Below are 22625 nucleotides of genomic sequence, written 5' to 3'. Positions count from 1 at the left end.
CTCCGGCTCACATGTCGTTGGCCATGTCGTCGTGCTCGCCTGCCGACAGGTCGCCGTTGGCACTGATGCTGGTGCTGTTGTCCTGGTAGCCGGGCGGCATGAAGGCCAGGGTGTAGGGGTAGACCTTGTGGCAGGCGGCCCGGTACGCCTCGGCCGCCTTCTGCTGGCCCTCGCCCAGCTGGCCGTCGCGCAGGGCCTCCAGGACGTCAGTGCAGATCTACACAACACACACACTGTTAGATTTCTATTGAGACATATAATGTACGTTTACATGCTGGTTTTTTTTGTTTTTTTTACAACTCATTTTATTGGGGTTTTCAGAGTTAGACCTACAGTCGAAAACAGGAAAAATAATTTTCAATGCTGATATAGAGAAAAACATGAAAAAGAAAAAAAAGAAAAAATAAAGAAAAAACTGATATACATGAGAACAGATACATTTTTTTACAGGTGAGTTATTGTACACATATGAGGAAAAAAAGTTTGTAAGTTTGCAATTTGCACTTACATTTTTTGCAAATTCAGTTCAAATATAGACAACACGAAAATGTATTAAGACAAGGAAATAATGGAAGTAAAAGAGGAAAATAAAATAAATAATAATTTTAAAAAAGTGGCAAAAATTTTTATTGGATGTCGGATAGGTCAATTGTGCTTTTGTGACTCGTGTTTAAACTAGGCTAGTTTGTGGGAAGGGTAGGCGCATTGTTATTGAAGTGGTCTATAAAGGGTTGCCAGATCTGGTAGAATTTGTCTTCACACCCTCTCAATGAGAATTTAATTTTTTCCAAGTGCAGGTGCTGCATAACATCTTTCAAAAGGGCAGAGTGGATTGGATACATGCTCTGGTTTAAGTGTTGTTCAGGTTAAAGGTGCCAGGTGTAGCATTTTTAAACAACATATCTTCGTCAAATTAACTAGTGTCTCCAAATTAAGACTACATTTCCCATAAACCCTGTTGCTTCCTGCCCCTCCCCCTCCCTGAAGAGGATCAACATGTTACAAGTGATTCTTCCATCGGCCTTTCTCTCCTTTCATCTGCTGCCAGAAACTCTGAAAGCTTCAGCTCTATTTTCTCTAGAAGAACAGCGCCCTCTTCCTGTTTTGTGCTGAGAAGCAACACAGCAGATTTCCCACCAAAAACATTTTGACGTAGCTTCAGTTAAAACTACTTCTCTTGAGGGTGACTTTGCTGTAGTTCCACTCCTTCAATGTAAAAGTAACTGGTAGCTTTCCTGGTGAAATGTTCTCATCAAACTTGACTGATTTTACTAGACTTTCAGCGGTGTGTGCATGTGTGTATACTGTATATCTAATTTAAAGATATTTTGGCTGCATTTTTCTTGACATTACATTACTTGACTTTCAACTTTTCAACTCATTTCATCTCATTTCATCTCATTTCTTTGTCTCCGTAGGTTTTACTGCTGTTATTTTGTACCACCCCCATAATGCTGCAAAATCCATACCTATTTTTTCGTACATTTCTACTTAACACATTCTAGTGTTGAACCTGTTGGATCCTGGGTTTGATCCTTGGCCAGCAGGGGGACCGAGTGGTTTGGGGTCTTAACCGTTAGGACAGGAGATGAGTAGCCTCTGGGTAAAGTATTGGTGAGTTATTGCGTACCTGGATGCTGCTTCCGGTGAGCGACTCGTCCTGAGCGGTAGCTAGCTCACAGGCCATCTTGTCAGAAGAAGGCTCCAGGTAGACCATCATCTTAGCAGCTGGGAATATAGGAGAGAAACACTGCAACTGATTACAAGTGTCTTCGCATGATCCTTAGTACAACGGTAGTCGTCCCACACAACGTATATAATGGCAGTAGTAGAGATGCACCAGTGCAATCTGTAGTATTGGGGAGGTGGGAGGAAAAGGTGTCTGGTTTTATCTGTTAACCTATTCTGAATGAACTGTTTTTATCTATTAACCTATTCTGAATAAACTGTTTTTATCTAACCTATTCTGAATAAACTGTTTTTATCTGTTCACCTATTCTGAATAAACTGTTTTTATCTGTTCACCTATTCTGAATAAACTGTTTTTATCTAACCTATTCTGAATAAACTGTTTTTATCTGTTAACCTATTCAGAATAAACTGTTTTTACCTGTTAACCTATTCAGAATAAACTGTTTTTATCTGTTAACCTATTCTGAATAAACTGTTTTTATCTGTTAACCTATTCAGAATAAACTGGTTTTACCTGTTAACCTATTCTGAATAAACTGTTATTATCTGTCATTTGATCTAATGAATGAACAAGCACAGTACATGCACTTGTTTCTGCACTTGTTTTACTATAGGCCAACACTAGGTGGCATGAACGACTGTAAACTGAGTAATACTTGGATCTACTTAACCTACTTAATAAAGTACTCTGTACTCGTTGGTTGTGTGTCGTGTGTTTGTGGTCTTCGTACCGGCCAGTCGGTGTGGGATGGAGTTGGAGTGTTGGCTCAGGTAGTTCTTATTGAAGCTCTGAGGGTTGCTCTCCCCAAACAGCCTGGAGATCTCCTGCTTCAGCACCGTCCTCACCGCGTCCGGCAGGTCCACGCTCTCGCTCACTACACACACACACAAAATAAACACACTTATTTCAAAAGTCTTTTATGCAAGTTAATGGTTTTGAAAATGCTGGAACGTAACTGTTTTGAACTGAACCTAAAGTCTGAGCTGGGTGGTGACTTCATCATGAGGGACAGACATATTTAATGGGATGCAGGTTACACTCACCTCCTTTGAAGAAGCGCACTAGACACTGGTGGAGCCATGGGTCTGAAGGGTCGATGGCTACGGCCCGCTTTACCGACTGCAGCATCAGCAGGTACTTCTCTGGAGCAAGGAGAGCACAACAAATATCAAGTTAGCCTCAGTGATAATTGTAGTATGTCACACTACAGCTTCAGGTTCAACTGATATAGGCTTTTTGGTTGATACCGACATTTTTGGTTTGAGGCTGCCAATAGCCAATATTTTTATATTCAATACCTTTAACCATTTTCCCAGATTTTCACTCTTGTCAGGGTGGAAAAGCCTCTGAAACAGCATTTAGACCATCACAGAACACTAAAACTCTCCACTGGATCCTACTGGCCAATATCTCAGCATGAAACTTTAAGCATTGACCCACACTGAACAATGAACAATTTAAACTTGGACCATCAGTTTCTCTACAAGTGTGAAAAGCGTAGAAAATTGCGTTGCTTTGATTTCTGACAAATTACCATGGGTTTTGTTAACTTGATTGATTTCAGTATTGGAAAAACTATTTCAGCCTGGCATCGGCCCAATATCAAGTTAACAGTACTGTTAACTGGTATGTGAGAAAATAACCATGTGAGCCAGAGGCCTGCTGTGCTAAGAGAAGATCCAAAGCACTACTCATTTACTTGAAACCATAACCGAACTGGTGACAAGATGCAGAAAGATTCATGTAAATATTGTCACATGGTCTCTTATAGGGTTCCAACTGTGACCCTGAAATTCCATGACTTTTCCATGACTTTCCTAATAACTAAGTTTCCATGACCTAAAAATCTTCTTCAAACAAGTTGGAAACCACACTCTTGTATATTCCTAAGTCACCCATTTGTCAAATTCCCTGATATTCCCAGACTTCCCCAAAGAATTCATCAAATTCTCTAACTTCCCTTGCCTGGAATACACCTCCCTAAATTCCATGGTATTCCAGGAATTTCTACTATGCCATGACTTTTAGGAGAAAAGCAGACTGGTGGCAATCTGCCTGACCTTTCCTGAAGTAGATCTCGAAGGCCAGGAGGTGAGTCTCGATCTTGCTCCTCACCAGGTTCTTCAGAGGGGTCAGGAACTTCACCGCCTCCTCCAGAGGGTTATCCACCTGACGGGAAAAATCGAACACCATCGACTGCATTAATCTGCTATTCTTCCACCAATCAAATATCGGCAACTAGAGCTCATGTGGTATTCCCACCTTGGCCAGTTTGTCCGGTATGAGCTCCTCCTTCGGCCCGCCGATCTCCTCGTCGTCGTCCTCCTTCTTCTTCTTCTGGTTCTTCAGCTGCTTCTCCTTCTCGGCGTTCTTCTTCTCCTCTTCTAGCTGGGCCTTCTTCTGGGCTCGTCGCTGCTTGTTGCGCAGCTTCTTCAGCTCCTTGTCTGTCAGGTTCTCTGGAGAGAGCAAACAATCAGTTCTCTGGGAATGTCAAAGCAGTGTTATCAAGAGGTTTTTGACGGATTTGTAGTTTTCTGAGTATATTTTTTTTGCAGTTTTGGTTTTACTTAAGTATGTTTTGACATGTATTCTACTTTGCTATATTTAAATTCCATCCATTACACAGGCAAATTTTGTTGGTTCTCCACAAGCATTGCATCAGAAACTGACCAGCTGATGATGATGATAGCTTAGTTAACATAAGCAAACATGAGTAAAAACTAGGGCTGGGCGATAATTCAATATTATTGTCAATCATATTGTGATGATATGAAGATATTTTAATATCGTTACACACATTTCTGCTGCCTAAATTGATGATGACAAGCAAATTTTACTTAAAAACTTGCATAAAATGAGGTATGGTAGGAATATTATTTGAATATTTCTGTTTTGTTTGACATCACACCTAACATTACCATTCGGTTCAATGAGATGAACATTAATTTGATTATTTAACGTGATTTTGCATACATGAACCATATCGTGATATATATTGATATCGAGAAAAATCCTTATGATTATCATGATATTGATTTCAACCATATCGCCCAGCCCTACAGTCATGTGTAAGATATTTTGGACCAAAGGTTGTAACAGACGTTGAAATTAGGGCTGAACAATTAATCGAAATTTTATCGAAATCGCAATATGGCCTACAGCAATTTTCAAATCGCAGGAGGCGCAATATTTGTTAAAGGTGAAATGTGTCAAAATAGCATTTTAAATGAAATATTGTGGTGCTGCAGAGATGTCCTGGCCTACACATCATATTCTACAGACTTAAGAAAACATCTTTGTTTGGTACAGATCCCCGCAACAATCACACCATAATCATTTTTATACGTTTTTCAATGAAAATGAGAATAATAATGTAAAAATGATCATTCCCTCTAATATCGCAAATCATATCGCAATTGCAATATCAGTCAAAATAATCGCAATTCGATATTTTTTCAAAACCGTTCAGCCCTAGTTGAAATATCCATTGGCAATGTCACACACACACACTCTCTCTCTCTCTCTCTCTCTCTCTCTAACCGGTGTCTGCTTGGCTCTCCTTGCTGTCGTCGGCCAGAGGCTTGTCATGCAGGGCCAGGTAGATCTGGATGGCGGACCGAGCGGCTTTGTAGTAGAACGGATGCTGCCGCAGGACGTCCTCCAGCTTCAGCAGGTCCACGTAGGAGCGCAGCGTCATCTTCCTCATGCAGTAGGTGTGGAAGTCGAACTGGTCGTCGGTGATCTCCACAAAATGCTGATGGGAGGAGGGGAGGAAATGGAAAAAATGAGACTTGTGCACATGACTAATTTGTATCTAACAGGGAGGGAGTGTGGTCTGAAGAACTCACCCTCTCGATCTCGTGGCACTTCTTCAGGGCCTCGCCGAACTTATTCATGGCCTTGTAGGCCAAGGCACACTCTGTCTGGAACCACATGCACTGCATCTCGTTTAGGTTCTCTACCGCCGACGTGCCCTCCTGAAACACACACACACACACACGTATGTTTTACATTTGGAGGGTCTGTCAGGTTGAATGACATACAAGAGCAAAGGTCCTCTATCCTGAACTGACACAGCATTAAAACCAAGTGTGGAGATCAGAAGTGGAGACTCTGGGTTCTGGTGACTTGGGACTTGACTTGACTTGGGTTCTGGTGACTTGAGACTTGACTTGGGTTCTGGTGACTTGGGACTTGACTTGGGTTCTGGTGACTTGAGACTTGACTTGGGTTCTGGTGACTTGGGACTTGACTTGACTTGGGTTCTGGTGACTTGAGACTTGACTTGGGTTCTGGTGACTTGGGACTTGACTTTGGTTCTAGTGACTTGAGACTTGACTTGGGTTCTGGTGACTTGGGACTTGACTTGGGTTCTGGTGACTTGAGACTTGACTTGGGTTCTGGTGATTTGAGACTTGACTTGACTTGGGTTCTGGTGACTTGGGACTTGGGTTCTGGTGACTTGGGACTTGAATTGGGTTCTGGTGACTTGAGACTTGACTTGGGTTCTGGTGACTTGAGACTTGACTTGACTTGGGTTCTGGTGACTTGGGACTTGACTTGACTTGGGTTCTGGTGACTTGAGACTTGACTTGGGTTCTGGTGACTTGGGACTTGACTTGGGTTCTGGTGACTTGGGACTTGACTTGGGTTCTGGTGACTTGAGACTTGACTTGGGTTGGGTTCTGGTGACTTAGGACTTGACTTGACTTGGGTTCTGGTGACTTGAGACTTGACTTGTCTTGGGTTCTGGTGACTTGGGACTTGACTATGACTTGTACTTTGATGACTTGAAAAGGTTTCTAAAGTCTTGACTTGAGATCTTGTGTTTGTGTAAATGACTTAGATTGAAAGTGATGAGATTTGTTCCAGCAGACGACTGAATTTAAATTCTGTTTTCTGAATTTGTATGGAATGATTGAATTTACTGAAGTTGAAACTGATTCTAGAAATCAAACTCATGATGCTCTTACCAAGTTTTTATTCTATTAAAACCATATTGCATTGAAAAGTCCTAGATATTTAGTTTTCTTGAAGACATTACATTGATACTAGACTGACTCTCTCTCACCCGTGTGAACTTGGAGCACATCTCCTCTGCTTCTTTGACCAGGCCGGCCTTCAGCATGTACTTGGCACACTTGGAGTTGATGAAGCGGTCGGCGGTGTCCAGGGCCTGGGCCTCGTCCATCCACCGGGCCGCTTCCTTGATGTTGCCTGCATGCTGCACGGCCCAGGAAGAGGGGAGGAGGAGGGAGGGAAAGAGAGCGTGTTTTGTCAGTCGGTTTTTGTCTCAGCTGTCAAGGGCTGATACATTTTTCCATGAAAATATGTCACCCTACCTGTCAGATACTGCATATTAATTTAAAACTTGCTCGCTCGTTTATACAATAGATCAAGTTTGTCAGTCATCTTGAAGTGCAACAAAATTCTAAATTACAAAAGAGCATTTTTAAGCTTCTTTTTGAGTGTGTGTGTGTAGCCTTCACATAACAGGCCTTCGAGTATTCAGTTAAATCTACCTGACGGCCAATTACTTAAAAAACGATAACTCCCAACATTTTCAAAACAAAACCCTCAAAAATGCGTAAATGTGTGTAGTCTGTCAGTGTGTGTGTGCACGTGTTTGTGCTTTCAGCTCCTGTCTTTGATGCAAAACGATTCTATTACAGATGGGACGATATATTGAAATTCAATATGTCGCAATATATGACAATAAAATACGTATCGTGGGGCAGAAAAATGAATCGCGATATTAGCTCCATATTATTCTGCTTTAGTAATCACAAGTGAGACGGCTTGACCATCACAATTTCACAAGCTCTCCATCCAAATTATATTATTGTCACTTTGTAATGACATTTTTAAATTGTTGTTTACATTCTAACGAGCCAATGCCATCGCTGGAAAGATTTGCACCTCAGAAATAAACATAATTCTGCACAGTCGGACTTTGCTGTCATTTAACTTTTATTTGGTTGTACTGAATTGTGAACCCCAGATCGCGTATCGCATCGTGAGATAAGCGTATCGTCCCATCCCTAGATTCTATGAATGTGTGTGAGTATACACTACGATACGAACCTTGTAGATCTTGGCCTTGATGAGGAAGAGCTCGATGAGCGTGGGCGTGCTGTCGATGGCGTCGTTGATGTATTCCAGGGCGCGGCTCTGCTGGCCCACGTGGTCAAAGTGCTGCGCCAGGAAGTACTGAACCCATAACAAGGTGGTGGGCGGCTCCTCCTTCCCGTCATCTACGGGTTTAACATAATGCACGTTATACACACCGAACCCCAGAAGAGAGCGCACAGCTGAGCCCCAGGAACTTGTGGCTTTATCCATGGTTCAGATGGTTTGGAGTGAAAATTAGGAGTCAAATTATAAACACTTATAAGCACTCACCGTTTTGACTAAACATTCGACAGCTTTTTAAAGAGGTTTCATAGCCAACTACTAATTCTTCAATGATTGAAACCTGTGTGGGGAGAAAACAGGTTAAAAGAGTGTTTTTATTTCAGTCCAGGAGTGACAAGAACTAGAATTTCCACATGTACACGCCCATCCATCCGCCTACGCGCCGCCACCGTCCTTACCTTTTCTTTGTTGGTGTAGAGGGATTTGAGGGTGGTGAAGACGGGCGGACAGCCTTTACTGAAGTTCATCCTCAGGTAGCTGTCCAGACATTCGCGGAACTTCTCCCCTGGCCGGCACAACACACGTTAAAAAGGTGCACTACGTCAGATTTTTTTTTAAATACATTGTCTTTCCAGAAGCTTCCCTCGGGTGGAGATTCCTTAGCTTGAAGGCTGTAGTGTGTTTACCTATGAGGAAGTTGAGAGGCAGCCTGCGGGGAACCAGGCCTTTGGGAAACTTCACCCAGGCCTCCTCATAAATCTTCTGACGCTCCGCTATGCTACCTGGAGAAAGACACACACACACACACACACACAAGTTAGAAAACAAGGTGATTTTGCTGAAAGATTGAATCCTGGCTGTGATCTGGATGCAAGCGCATCCAAGATATGATATCCAATGTGATCTGTGATGTATGTGGGCTCCATATATGACTCTAACGCTTGTGTTTACCTGGCTTGAGGGCGTTCTCCAGGCCCTGGTAGTAGGCCCAGTTCTCGGGGTTCCTCTCCTGGAGTCTCCTGTAGACCTCTAAAGCCTCCTCGGGCCTCTCCAGCTTCAGCAGCAGCTCTCCTACAGACAGACAGACAAATGTTAGCGGCTCCAGTCCCTTCCTATGGGTTAGGTAGAGAGCTGGTCTGCATTCAACTCTCATCAACTTAAAGCTGCACTAGGCAAGATTATGTTTTTTTAGGTAAAAATACAACATACTAAACAGTGTTGGTATCTGAATGGCAGCAGCGACCCACCTCGCGTCTCCTCCACAGCCAGTTTATCACAGATCTGTTTCTCATAGTTGTTGAGGTGGTCTAGGGCCTCCTTGTGCAGGCCGGCTTCCCGCAGAACCTGGTTCTGATACAGCAGCAGTTCACTGTACTCATAATCCACCTTGTCTGGAGACGTCTGGACACACACACACACACAGAAGGGAGGGATGAAGAAAAATTGATAAGTGGAGCTACCTGGAGTAGGGTTTAGGGCTGCAACTAACGATTATTTTCATTGTCGATTAATCTGTCTATTATTTTCTTGATTAAACGATTAGTTGTTTGGTCTATAAAATGTCAGAAAATGGTGAAAAATGTGGATCAGTGTTTCCCAAAGCCCAAGATGACGTCCTCAAATGTCTTGCTTTGTCCACAACCCAAAGATATTCAGTTTACTGTCATAGAGGAGGAAAGAAACCAGAAAATATTCACATTTAAGAAGCTGGAATCAGAGAATTTTGACTTGTTTTTCTTAAAAAAATTACTCAAACCAATTAATCGATTATCAAAACAGTTGGTGATTAATTTAATAGTTGACAACTAATCGATTAATCGTTGCAGCTCTAGTAGGGTTAGAAAAAACAGCCTTGAAAATTCATAAAATGCCTGTGAAATTAAAAAGGAGAGGGTAAAAAATTCCCACAATAATTAGGAGCACTCGTTTTTTTGCATTTCACCCTGTTGCCAAGTATTCACACATGAATGCGAACACTGTCCTCTGTGGGCCACCGTACAGCAGGTGATCCACGGGAGCTTATGACCGGGCGGTTCTTTCCAGCGGGTTCCGGGTGAGGGAAAACGGAGCTGTTTTTTTTTTATCAGAAAACCACCGAGTACGCAGTAGAAAATGTGGCACTACGCATCCGGCAGTAGAATAAAACACCGCCTCACACAAACCGCTGTGTCGGCAAAACAGAAAACAGCCCATGCGGTAAACAGCTCAACAGTAGAGGGTGGAAGATGGACTGATTGGGGACAGAGAGGAGTAAACAGCAGCATCCTCTTCTGTAGGGCCTGCTGCCACTTTCCAGCAGCGGGAAAGAAGCTCAAATAAACCTCAGCGCAGCAAACAGTTTGTCTGCCGATATGCAAATGTATTATTTCATAGTTCAATCAGTCAGTCAGTTGTGATGTGACTAGCAAAGTGTTTTGTTGTTAAAGCTGCACTAGGCATTTTCACACGTTGGCTGCCCCCAAAATGGCAGCGAGAGGTAACCGTTTTGAATTTTGAGGACCCAGAAATCCGGTGTCCAGTCCAGAGTCTTCAGTTTGTAGAGAAGATTTCCCACCAGTGGCCATTACTGATACCAGTATTGAATTTGGGCACATGGGGAAGAATCTATGGTTGGCAGATGGGACGCTCTTCTTCGTTTCAGCTCCACAGTGAAGACGGCAGTGTTTCTATGGGTTCTACATATTCTTTACGCATCGTTATTGATAAAAAAAAAAAAAAAATCTTGCCTAGTGCAGCTTTAAGGCTCTATTTAAATGAAGCTGCGGTCTTCGGCTGTTGTCCTACCTGTTGCGTCTTGCGGAACTCCTCGACGATCTTGGCGGCCATCTCGAAGTCCTCCAGCAGGTGGTAGGCCACGGCGTAGCCGATCCACGAGGCCCGCTGGGCCGGACGGAGCTGCAGCAGCTGGTACCGAGTCTCCTGGAGAGAGGGAGAGGAGGGAGAGACGGATTACAGCACACACACACACACACAACAGTCAGCGATCGTCTCCTCGCTCTCGATCCCTCTGTCCTCACCCTGTACCCCTCCAGGTCCCTCATCTGGATCTGCAGCAGGGAGAGGTCTCGGAGGATCTGCAGGTTGTCCTTGTCCCACTTGAGAGCGTTGCGGTAACACTTGATGGCCTCGTCGTACTTCTTGTCCGAGCGCTGCAGCAGGCCGTACACGTGCCAGCCTGGGAGGGTGAGGGGGGGGGTTAAGGAGGCAAACAAGGGAAAACATACCAAGCTCCGGAAAGCACAAGAACCTGAAGCCTGTGACAGAGTTAGAGCGAGGCAGAACTACCTCTGAATCCAGACAATAGCCCACGTAATGCTATCGGTTTAATATTCTAATTCAAAACGATTTTTTTTTTTTGCCAGAGGCGGAAGGATACAGACGTGGCTCTTGAGGTCGTTGCGTAGGCCTCGTCTCACCAGCTCATAGGCCTCCTCCTTCTTCCCCAGACAGTTCAGGGTTAGACCCTTCATCGCCAGGGTCTCTGGGGGAAAACAACAAAAAAGGGACATTCAGAGAGAGAAATTGAAAAGAGCTGTAAAGCATGGTCATTTACCTCTTTTCACAGACTGAACAAATCGCAGAATGTACAGACCAGATCCGGAAGCCTGTAACTGATGCGTATTTAAAATAACACACTAGCTGGATTTCCATTCAACTATTTTTTATGTAAATCATTATGTACTGAATTCAAAAAGCTGAATGGAAAATTCTGCTAAACTGCAAAAATGTTTTCATGCCGGCTTGAGGCAGAAAACCTGATAAAGCAATTATGCGACAGTGATGGAATCACATTTGTCAAATAAACAATAATGTTCCGTCGCATTGAAAAGCAGTTGGCTTTCAACTTTTTGAAATGGTATCTGGATAATATCTGTCCGCCTCGACCTCCCTTCCATCATTAGTCAATATTTACAAGTTCATATCTGTGGTTTCATCTGGATGAAAGCATCAAATATTGCCAACAAGCTGACACTAAAGAACGATAACAACCTAGCAAATATTAAAGAATTCTTTAAAGACTCTTTCCATTTTTTCCAGTATGTTCCAGATTCCATCATGATTTTTCAATGGGATTTATTCATTCAATATGGATTAGCACTCCAACATGCCCTATACACACACTATTAGCTAACTGCCATCAGTGCAGAGGATTTTACAAGAATTTATTAAAGGGGATAAACGGGTGTGAGGAGTATAGTCAAAATGTCAGAATGAAGACATGGTTAGAATTTGGGATAAATTCAGCAGGAAAAGTATTTGGCAGACAGAAAGTAAGACATAACATTGTACACCTATTTGTTTTTGGCGACTGGCTATTTCAGTGGTTCTCAACGTGGGGTCCGGGGACCACCAGGGGTCCTTGAGGGGGTTCCACGAGGTCCCCAGCAAACTGATGAATTCTTAAACTTCACCATTATTTAATTTACAAGAAGTGAACACAATTAGAGAATGTAGAAGAATGACTGTTTTGATCATAGTTTCTCTGTTATCTCTCTACCTACAATACAGATAGTCATGGAATTCTGGACAAAATCATATCTGACAATAAAAATATTTTCAGATTTAGTTCCGAGGGACGAAATCTCATCAAATGGGGGTCCATGGCTCTGATGTGGACTAAATGAGGGGTCCTTGATATGAAAAACGGTTGAGAATCACTGGGCTACTTCACAGCTTCCATTCACACCTATTCAAGCCTGTCCATCCAGCCGTCATGGAGGAAAGGTCCTCCTGTTCTTTAACCAAACCCCTATTTCCAGAGACACAGCCATGCCATTATCCAGTTCACACATCTTGCACAACTTGGGAATTCACTCGGCAGAGAGAGCAGGGACACGATGACAGTTAACTGTTGTTCTTCACAGTCAAGCATCGCTGTAGCCTGACAACTAATTCTATTACCGACTAGCCGAGTGACCAGAAGGCCGACAACAACAGTCCTAGTTAGTGGCTCCGGGCTGCTCTTACCTCCATGCTCGGCGAACTTTGGGTTGGCGAGGATCTGTTTGCAGAACTTCAGTCCATTTCTGTATTGCTTGTGTTCGTAACATCTCTGCAACAAAAAAAAGGTGGAAAAACAACACAGAGGCAGGTTTACATCAGGCATCTTGAGGGGCAACAGCCTGCCATTCACCGCTGCACTAATCCTCAGATCATGGTGGGGTCAAAGTACACGTAAAAGAACATTATTGTTAATGGGGCTGAATGCAAACACTTCATTCTAGTGACTGAGCTCAAGCAGCATAACCGGTATTTCCTACCACCGATCAGCAAAGCATCGCACACCAAACATCGCCTTGACGGGGCCAGTCGGTGTGAGAAAGGAATACAGGAGATAAATGGAAGAATGGAAGAGAAAACAGTGCTGGAGGGAGAGCGGCCTCGGCGACGGAGATTTGTTGACAAGATGCGATCAGACAAGCTGCCAGATGGATCTGCCTGGCTCGGTACAGTCACAGTCGGCGGAGCTCAGGACCCCCTGAGGAAATCCTGCCAACTCCCAGTACAATGCTAATACACTCCCAATCCCTCACTGGCACAAGGAAAGGGCAGATACTCACAGCAACCAGGGGTCCCATTCAAAAACACAGCAAAAAGGAATTTCGACAAAGAGATAGGTAGCCAATTTTGAGGAGAAAGCACCACTGAGTCACACTTCAGATGCTGCATGCATGCCAACAGTTGGATAGAGCAAGTTGACTACAAGATGTACTATGTGAAGCTGTTTCAAGTAATGTAACAGCCCGTGCTAATGTTACCAATGAAGTTTGAAATTATGTATGTATGCATTTTAGCAGTCATTCTAGAAGTCTTTTCAATTCTGGGCACAAAAAGCTTGCTGCTGGAATCTGACAGTTTGTACCCAAGTGGGCGTGGCTAGCACGGACTCCAGGCCCCGGCCGGGGAACCTCACTGATATCTCCACTCAAACTCTGCACAACTACACAACAACTAATATCAATGTTGAAATGGTCCAGTTAAACATTACAGCTTCTCAGACACTCGACACACAACGACTTGCTCAATACCTAGCCTGGCTACATCGCTTGCCAAGTGTTTCGCTGTAATTAGCTGCCGCCATACTACCGGCTCAACTTGACGGCTACCTAGCTGTTTAGCTAGCTCTGGAGCGAATGAGGTACAACGTGCTACACCTCATTCAAAAACCCGGTAGTTTAAAATTGCCTTGCTTATCAGCAAAGTCGTCTTCCCCGTAGAAGATTACTTCAGACCTTTTCTGAATTATTAGGAGCAACTGGTATATTCGGCATACAAGTGATCCACCATGCAACACTCTATTTAAATGAAATATCCACTTCTAGAATTGGTATACACGACCGCTACCGCCCATCGAGGTGCATTTTGGTGGAAGAAGAGTGTCGGCAAAACACGCAGACCAATTTTAAAAGTTGAAGTTTTATGCACATTAAGAGTTACTTAGTGTGTTGGGTGTATGCCGACATTTAAAGTGTCTCCTACTGACTTCGTAAAGGTCTTATGTCATGTTATCCCATTCATGTTCTTTTGCCGATAAGCAAGGTTAGGCTAAACTGACAAGTTTCTTAAATTGGACTTGGCTTGACGGTTTCTCCATACAACACAACGGCAGGTACCAGGGCTAGCAGCTACCTGGCAGTTGTGCAGATCAAATAAACAGTATAACGATAACGTTTACTAGCTAACATGCTAGAGAAAATGTAGCTAAACTTTATTTCAGTGCAGCCGTTTGAGTTTACAAGCTGCCAACGTTAGCTAACGCAACTAGCCACAAAAGTTGTGTATGCTTGTCATGTGTCAAACAGCTTTTTCATTGATATACTTTGGATGTGTTGCAAGGCCAAAGCATAGGACACCACATGTTTGCTTGCTGACCTATTTTGCTCGTTAGCTTAAATACCTCACTGCAACTGCTCTAGCTCGTAAGAGAGACATGATAACTACATTGCGTTTGATATGCTGATTCTTTTTTATTCGCTAACAACTAGTTAGCTACCTGATGTGACTGCTAGAACTGACGGCTACTTGGCAAACTAGCATTAGCTAGCAAGCTATCGTTATCTCAGGCATTTAGCCTACCAATATTCTTTTGAAGAGAGCATTCTCCTTCGGCGGTAGAGTAATTGTGGGCATTATGTGAGCTTGCTATGCCTCTGTAGCTTCACACATGAATAATATCCTCTTGGAGTCAGAGATCCTGGACTGTTTCTGTCTCTTCAGGCTCCTCTCTCTCTCTCACGTGTTGAAGCCGAGGCCCCCTTCCGAGCAAAATGGCCGACCAACTTCTCCTCCGGGTCAGGCTGCTCTCTGAGTCTGCGTGTCCATCCAAACGAGTAGGGGAATGCTATATCATTAATGGAATGGCATTTGGTTTGGTTTGAAACAATATTTCATCAAAATAAAATTTAAGGTTGGCATGTTACAAAATACCACAGCCAGTCAGTTGGATGGATAGTGCAGTAAGGCTACGTTCCGTTTTCGTATGGAGAGCTGTATGCCGAACTCTATTCAAAAGTCTATAAATTTACAGCTACCTTGTTAATCAGCAAAAGTTCACACAACGTATAACACAACTTTAGACCTTTTACGAATCATTAGAATGATTTGTAAATTTCGGCATATAGATGATTCACCAAGCAGTACCTTATTTCACAAAAATGTCAATTTTTACAATTTGTTTACACTGCTCGCTATCGCCATCCACGGTGTATTTTGATAGAAGAAGATTGTGGGAACGCCAGTTGAACTCATTCCAAAAGTTGTAATTGTATTGAAGTAAGAGCTGTTTGACGCATTGGATGTATGCCGAATTGAAGAGTGGCTACTCGCGATTGCGGAATCGTATTAAGTCATTAAGTACATCACGTGTATATTTATATAGAAAGGCAATTTCAAATTGACTGTTTTTTTTAAAGGGACTTTGGCATAGTCAACAGAACGGAAAATAACAGTAAAAACCCTTCAATGAGTTGAGTTTAAATTGACAGTGAGATAGCATAATTGATTTGATCTCACATCTGTCCTATTTCTGTAAACGTTGAGTCACAGTTATTCAAACTCACAACATCGATTTATCTATTATATTTAATCCTCTATTCTGGTCTTGCAGGAAGTGTAATCAACCGCAGTCCGAGACGATCGCACATCGGATGAGGGAGCCTGTCCTGTAGCTAAAATGACATTCAACCGGTTATTATCTCGGGCAGTACGTGTCAGCAAAGGTAAGACGATGACTTATGAATACTGAATTCATGATTATGCTTTTGAAACACTTGGTGTTTACCTTGCTGTTGTTGGCAACACGAAAGGCGTGTTTGTTTTGAAGCCTGACCTTAGCTTAGCATTCTGCCATAGACAGTATAGCAGTCAAGAGCTAACAAGACCCGATACTGTCGCTTTTCTCTCTTTCTCTCTTTGTACTGGGGCTACGATTTGATGGGAATTGTGAGCAAGCTTGCGAGCAAGTTGTTAGCCCGTCCGCGGTTCTATTTTTAATTTAGATACTTTATCTCAACAGCCAATGATGCTATTACAATTTCCACTAACACTTCATAACATAGCTAGCCTAATCCCCGATAGGTGGCATTCTCTCCAATATGGAATGATTGTCACGCCAAACTCCGTTCAAAAATTGCTCAAAGTCAATATTGCTTTGCTAACTGGCAAACTTTAATATATGGTAGAGCCACTCTTCAATTCAGCCTGCTTCAAATACATCAAGCAGCTCTTACTTCAATAAAAGTTCAACTTTTATAATTGGTTCGACTGTTATTCCCATAATCCTGTTCTGCCAAAATAACACTATGGGAGGGCTGGAGCAGTGTGAACCCATACTAAAAGAAAGAATTGTATTGAAATGAAGTGCGGATCATATGTTGAAGTTATCAGAAGGCCCTAACGATTTGTAAAAGGTCTTAAGTCATGTTCTACCCGGTATGTACCTTTGCCGATAAGCAAGGTAACCTTAAATTGACATATTTTTGAATGAAGTTTGGCATGACGTTCTATACAAGAGAGAACAGCATATATGGAGGATAAAAACAGCCAAGCCTCTTAACTGACAGAACTTTCTAACCCTCTATCATTACTGTTACTCTGTAATTAGCGACACAGAGATGTCTGCACCATGTCCACATGTTTGTTATTTCTGTTATTCTAATATCACTGACTTTCCTATAATTACATATCTTTGTATTTTTGCAGTTGGAACCAGGTCTGCATTCACAGCCTCCAAGCCAGACACTACCAACCCCAACTGGGTGCGAGTGGGCCTGGCTTTTGGAACGTCTGCTTTCTTCTGGGGCCTGGTAAACACACATCACCCCACACACAGCTTTCTGATCACATAACATCTAAAAAAAAAATACTATCATCCTCCATTAAATATCGTAAAATCCTGCATGTTTCATGCTATAGCGGTCTATCATTGGTCTAAAGCTCTGCTGGGCACATTCAGAACTGTTCCCTCCATGGCTGCAATGATGCTGTCTGGTGTAAGACTGGATGCATATGAATATTGAATATATACATTTAGAGAGATATGTACCAGAACTCCATGAAATTCCCGCCATTAAAAACAGAGAACAGCATGTATCCTATTAGGTTTCCTTGGGTTTGTCCTAGAATTTTTTTTTTTTTTTCATTCATTGATTTTTAAAAATGAGGGAGATTTTCCAGCACAGTCACCCCACCTCAACACATACACTATTATAGTAGCTTATTGGGCTACTGGTAGCGGTATTGTGCCTTGCTGGCCAGCTTTTAAATTGATCTTAATTCCAGGTAGCATTAAAAGGTCTTAAAAAATCTTTTAACTTGGCTTTCCTGAAACCTGCAGATACCCCTAAGACAAATACTTGTACTGTACCGTGCAAAAGTCAAAGACCACCCTTTCGTTTATTTAATTTCCAGTCAAAACGGCCATTAAGTGCAAGTTATTTATTACACAAAATTACACAAAAGCCTTCTGTATGTACATTGTAGGCCTACCAGGTAATAAAGTGTTTCTGATGCTGATGGGATGCAGTTGGAGCATGAGGAACGTGCTTGTTCTGATGTAAGCAGTGGATATATCTGCATGACTTGTCTCATCTGTCTTCCACCTGCAGCTCTTCAAGCAGAACAGCACAGATGTACATGAATACAAAGTGAGGAATGGCCTGGAATAAACCCTGGTACGTGAGTGTCCTATAACAGTTAGATGACACTGAAAATAGATTCGGAGACTGTAATCTAATCTATTATTTTTTTTATCTGTTTGTTGTAATATTATCAGGATATTTGATCATTTCAGTGTGAGATGACATCAAATCTATGAATGGAAAAACAAATAAAATATGATACTTTCTCATTTCTTGCAGGAGGTCGTCGGTCCTTCTCGGAGGTTTCTCCACCTGTTTCTATTTTCAATGTTTCCTGACACTGAATTGTGTGTATAATAAAGACGCTATCATATAGCATGTGAAATGTACAGGTGTCGTGATTATTTAATTCACATAAAGTCACAGTTCTTGTGGTTTATGGCTTTGGTAACAAATCATGTTTCCACTGAGTTAAGTGAGAAAATCAACAGTGATGAATGGCTCAGCATCAGCATTAATTGACTCAAATATATATTCCTTGTTGTACTTTGGCATTCACTTGTACAACATAGGTGCCATGAATGATGAAGGCACCGCTTGGGCCAATCAGAAACAAGATGCACCATCCCTTTAAGTTTCATCAAAATCAGAAAAGTGATATAGCAGTTATGGCCATGGTTTGAAATTTTCACCTGTAACTATAGCGCCCCCATCAGGCCAATTGGTGTAATTGTTTTAAACACAAAGATGCATCATCCCTCCAAGTCTGATGGACAGACAGTCAGATCCATAGTATCTCTATTTGGACTTGGATCAGATCAAAAATCAGAATCAGTTATATTCACACTTTAAATATAACAGTCATATTTTAAATAAAAGCAAACATCACTCATAAATGAAACCAAGAAGGCACTACAAGATAACACAATTAGAATAGAAGGTAAAATTAATATGGATGGTAAAAACAATTATATCTAGCTGTAACTTTGCCTAAAAGATTTTCATCTTGGATTCTGGGTCAGTACTTCAATATTCAGTATTTCCAACCTAAAATAATTTAACTATGTTTGTTTTATAATTTGAATTTGATGTGAAAAAGAGTGTATGTAATTTGTGACAAGAAACGTTTGAAGACAATATTTTATACTTAAAATATACTATTATTTTTTCTGACAGTTTGTAATAAGAAAGTGGCATCTCTGAAATAATTTCCTTGATGTAAAGCTACATGAACATCTCACTACATTATATTTGACATCCAGCTGATCCTGTCCAACTGATGGATCCAGCATCCAGCTGATTACACAGATAGGCCTATATCCAACTGATCAATAAGTCTACACTGATGGGCTTCAGCAGTGTGGGAGAGCAAGTAGCCAATGGGACATGGAGCAATGAGAAAGGTAAAAGGAGATAGGAAGAAATAATAGAGATATGATATATGTGGCCCTTTTTGGCCTTTTATTAAAGTATGAATACTATTAACACTGTTACATATTAGGAATCTGTGATGTTTAATGCATTGTAATTTACTTTTTGGCTGTGCTCACTTTGTGGTATTTTGTGGTTAATTCATGGCAATCGCAGGATATCAAAGGTTCATATGAATAGTATATTACCTGAATAAGACCTTAACCAGAGTATGGACAATAACCATGTTACTCTGGCATAGCATCGTAGCATAATGAGCTGACCAGATCACACCAGGAACACTGGTTACAGCTAATTTCTCTCATAAAATGGCAGTTTGCCATATATGGGGCCACTATTGGCCTTGACCTATAGCCCACACTCCCTTTTGGCCAGCTGTTTATGACAGAGACAGACAATAAACTATCTTTACAATTATCTATCTATTGACTATATAGAATTTCACATGCAAAATATATTTGTTAATATGTACGTCTCTTGCTGTGGCTTTGTATTCATCATTCATTTTCATATGTTATTCACTTGTCTTTGCCCTCGCTTGCCCTTGTCATGTGTTTCCTCCCCTCAGCTATAAATTGGACACCCTATAGCTGCTGCCTGAGGAAGAGTGCTGACACCAAACGCATTCCCAACTGTGCATAAGCCAGTGACTTGTGTTCCACGTGTCTTTTTTCTCCCTCCTCCCATTATGGTGCTTAGTATTTTGGCCAATTTGGCAGCCAGTAGTTGTTTTCCACCTTTTTACCTTTTACCTAATGTGTCTGTACAAAACCAACATTTTGGCCACGTGTTCTGTTTGACCTTTCCTCTGTGCCTTGTGTGACGTGTGTGATGAAAAGGAAGGGGAGGCAGACAGTTACGATGTATAGGGGGGGTGATTAATGCCACAGAAGAGGAGAAGCAGGAGGAGAGGTGTCTTTGAACACAGGGAAGTGCCATGTCTCAAATGGGTGTGAATTGGATATGGCAAGCTGTAGCACTTTCCATACTTCAGCCTAAGAGTCCAGATTTGGTCTAGTAGTCTTTAAAGCTCTATAATATAGCCTATCTATGATAACTTGGGATATCTGATAAATATCTGATATGAACTGATATGAATATGATATGAACTTGACGCTTTTGGTGTGAGCGCACAGCAATGATGTCAGACAACAAACAACAGTGTGCTTACTGATCATGTAAACACTCATGACACTGTAGAGTGCATGGAATAAAGTTATTTGTACACATAAAAACTCACAATACTGTAAGGTGCTTGGGATAAAACGCTGTGTCTGCCGTTGTAAAATACTACTCACAAAAGCTAACGGGCTAATATATAGCTATGATGCTAACACGGCCACGGTAGCTAGCATTAGCGTCTACTAACATACCGTATTTCCTCTAATAGTGGCCGGTAGTCAATTAAAAGCCGGGTCTCCGATAATGGCCGGGGCCGTGGTCGACACGAACAAATAAAGGCCGGCCCCAAATACAGGCCGGGGAAAAAAACAAAGGTAAAAACAACGGTGGATACCGGTAAACTCCTGGTGCCTGTTATATAATGTAACTGTAGTTTGTAGTAACGTACAAGTGCCACAAGATGGCAGTATGTCACAAGACGGCTCGGCCAGCGGAAGTCTCTGGAGCGTGCCGTCGTCGATTACCGTAATTATCGGTAATGCGTTGCAGTAACAAAAAACGGCTACCTAACGACCCCAACAGAAGCAGATCAGAAAACAAGGAGGCTTCGTACTAAAATATGAGCAAATATACTTGTCTTGTATACTTGCCTGTCTCTAATATAAGCCTGCTTCCAATAAAGGCCTGGTACCCTCTGCAGTTGAGGTAAATAAAGGCCCGGGACAATATTAGAGGAAATACAGTACCTGGATGTTACATAAAACGCATCACTTCCCATGCGACACTACTATTTCCTGCCAGTGTACTATCCAGTACACCTGTGCTCAGAATTGGCTGTTCCAGAGGGTCTCATGCTACAGTGATGGTTTCAATGGAGCTTGGAAAGGCCAACTCCAACACTAATAGCAATGAATGTTTTACCACAAAAAAGTCATCACATTGAGCTTTAACATTATAAAGGAGAGCAAAGCTTGAGCAAAAATCATCAGAGAACTATATAGAAGCCATATCTAAAAAAAACACTAGAACGGCACTCGGAGAGCGCAGACCTCTGCCAAGGTTTGTGCTATTATTGCTTGTTCGTGAGTCAAAACTAAAATCAAAATGTAATGGGTTCTTCCTTGGCCCATGCTACGCCATTCCACGAAGTTTCATGAAAATCGGGCCAGTAGTTTTTCCGTAATCCTGCTAACAGACAGACAGACAGACAAACAAACAAACGTCACCGAAAACATAACCTCCTTGGCGGAGGTAAAAATTACATTAGGGGAGCATTCAGGACCAATGTTCCCTGTAAACTTTGGTGACCTACGTCTAATTATTAATTATATTGACCAAATAATAATATCTTGTCAGTCATTAGTCTTTGCTCTACTTAATCTCCAGAAATGTACTCAATTTATCTAAATGCGTTAGGTGGCAATTGATGATAGATGCAGGGACTTTTCCCATAGATTAAGGTTTAGTGCATTGATGCCTGTAGGGTCTCATGTTGGTGATGATGGCAGATGGTAAGACTTCTAAGGCCAATATCACACTTGAGGCATTGAACATGTTACTCCCCAATGCAAGTTGTATTTAATTTCAAATGAGAGAATCTGCCACTACTGCATTACTGTGTTGCAATGAAGGTTTTACGAAGGTAAGGTTTTTTCTGTGATGTATACATGATGAAAACATACTGCTACAACAACAACTAATAACCATGTCTAACCATATATATAACCAGTTTCATCTTCAACACAGTTGGGCCATGAGATCCTTGCGTAGAACTGCACACAGTTTACAGCACAGATGTATGGCCAACACTTATACACATTATATTATACTTCATATTACATTCAATGTTCCTCCTAAGATGATAATTTGGTGACCTACAGATATTATAATTTATCACACTGACCAAATAATATCTTGTCAGTCATCACTCATTGTAGCACTTTGACCCCAGAAAAATTGTCTATCTTTATAAGCAGGTTTGGACGTTCTGGTGGAAAAATAATTTTAGATGCAGGGACTTTAGCGAATCGTTTAGTGAACTGACACACCTGCGTGAATTCATTACGGATTCAGTGTGATCCAGGTATGCTCCTCCGCTTGCTTCTCTGTGGCATTGACATTTGTTGACACTGGCTGAAAGATTGTACTCCATTTAAGCATTTTTC

At 41.9% G+C, this 22625-nt stretch overlaps 2 protein-coding genes across 2 annotated transcripts; one reads left to right on the top strand and one right to left on the bottom strand.

Annotated features, from left to right (window-relative positions):
* naa15a (N-alpha-acetyltransferase 15, NatA auxiliary subunit a) lies at positions 1 to 15095 on the bottom strand. Its single transcript, XM_071540169.1, has 20 exons — positions 14906 to 15095; positions 12797 to 12881; positions 11205 to 11309; positions 10846 to 11003; positions 10613 to 10747; positions 9076 to 9229; positions 8780 to 8899; positions 8515 to 8610; positions 8287 to 8393; positions 8096 to 8168; positions 7778 to 7947; positions 6765 to 6917; positions 5542 to 5670; positions 5234 to 5447; positions 3956 to 4149; positions 3754 to 3862; positions 2737 to 2835; positions 2424 to 2567; positions 1631 to 1728; positions 1 to 217 (listed from the first exon to the last, which is right to left on the bottom strand). The coding sequence occupies exons 1-20, from the start codon at positions 14957 to 14959 to the stop codon at positions 8 to 10; spliced, it is 2607 nt and encodes an 868-aa protein (XP_071396270.1). The 5' UTR covers positions 14960 to 15095; the 3' UTR covers positions 1 to 7.
* Positions 15096 to 15935: 840 nt separating this feature from the next.
* On the top strand, positions 15936 to 18294 carry ndufc1 (NADH:ubiquinone oxidoreductase subunit C1). Its single transcript, XM_071540170.1, has 4 exons — positions 15936 to 16047; positions 17030 to 17133; positions 17935 to 18000; positions 18187 to 18294. Exons 1-3 carry the CDS (start codon positions 16002 to 16004, stop codon positions 17992 to 17994), a joined length of 210 nt encoding a protein of 69 aa, XP_071396271.1. The 5' UTR covers positions 15936 to 16001; the 3' UTR covers positions 17995 to 18000; positions 18187 to 18294.
* Positions 18295 to 22625: the final 4331 nt, after the last annotated feature.

Source organism: Centroberyx affinis, unplaced genomic scaffold (assembly GCF_046629955.1).
Source record: "Centroberyx affinis isolate AG114_WGS23_722 - 3 ecotype Tasmania unplaced genomic scaffold, CSIRO-AGI_Caff_v1 ptg003571l_1, whole genome shotgun sequence".
Lineage (NCBI taxonomy): Eukaryota > Metazoa > Chordata > Actinopteri > Beryciformes > Berycidae > Centroberyx > Centroberyx affinis.
The sequence above is the reverse complement of the archived record's forward strand: the minus strand, read 5'-3'. Positions and strand labels throughout refer to the sequence as shown.

What these genes read in the sequence shown, in the direction of transcription:
- naa15a (XM_071540169.1), bottom strand. Translation starts at nt 14,959, where the DNA reads ATGCCCACAATTACTCTACCGCCGAAGGAGAATGCTCTCTTCAAAAGA. An exon ending in TCTACACCAACAAAGAAAAG is followed by an intron (nt 8,169 to 8,286) that starts GTAAGGACGGTG and finishes CTCCCCACACAG; the next exon opens with GTTTCAATCATTGAAGAATT. An exon ending in TCAAGGCCAAGATCTACAAG is followed by an intron (nt 6,918 to 7,777) that starts GTTCGTATCGTA and finishes TGGGCCGTGCAG; the next exon opens with CATGCAGGCAACATCAAGGA.
- ndufc1 (XM_071540170.1), top strand. Translation starts at nt 16,002, where the DNA reads ATGACATTCAACCGGTTATTATCTCGGGCAGTACGTGTCAGCAAAG. An exon ending in GGCAGTACGTGTCAGCAAAG is followed by an intron (nt 16,048 to 17,029) that starts GTAAGACGATGA and finishes GTATTTTTGCAG; the next exon opens with TTGGAACCAGGTCTGCATTC. An exon ending in CTGCTTTCTTCTGGGGCCTG is followed by an intron (nt 17,134 to 17,934) that starts GTAAACACACAT and finishes TTCCACCTGCAG; the next exon opens with CTCTTCAAGCAGAACAGCAC.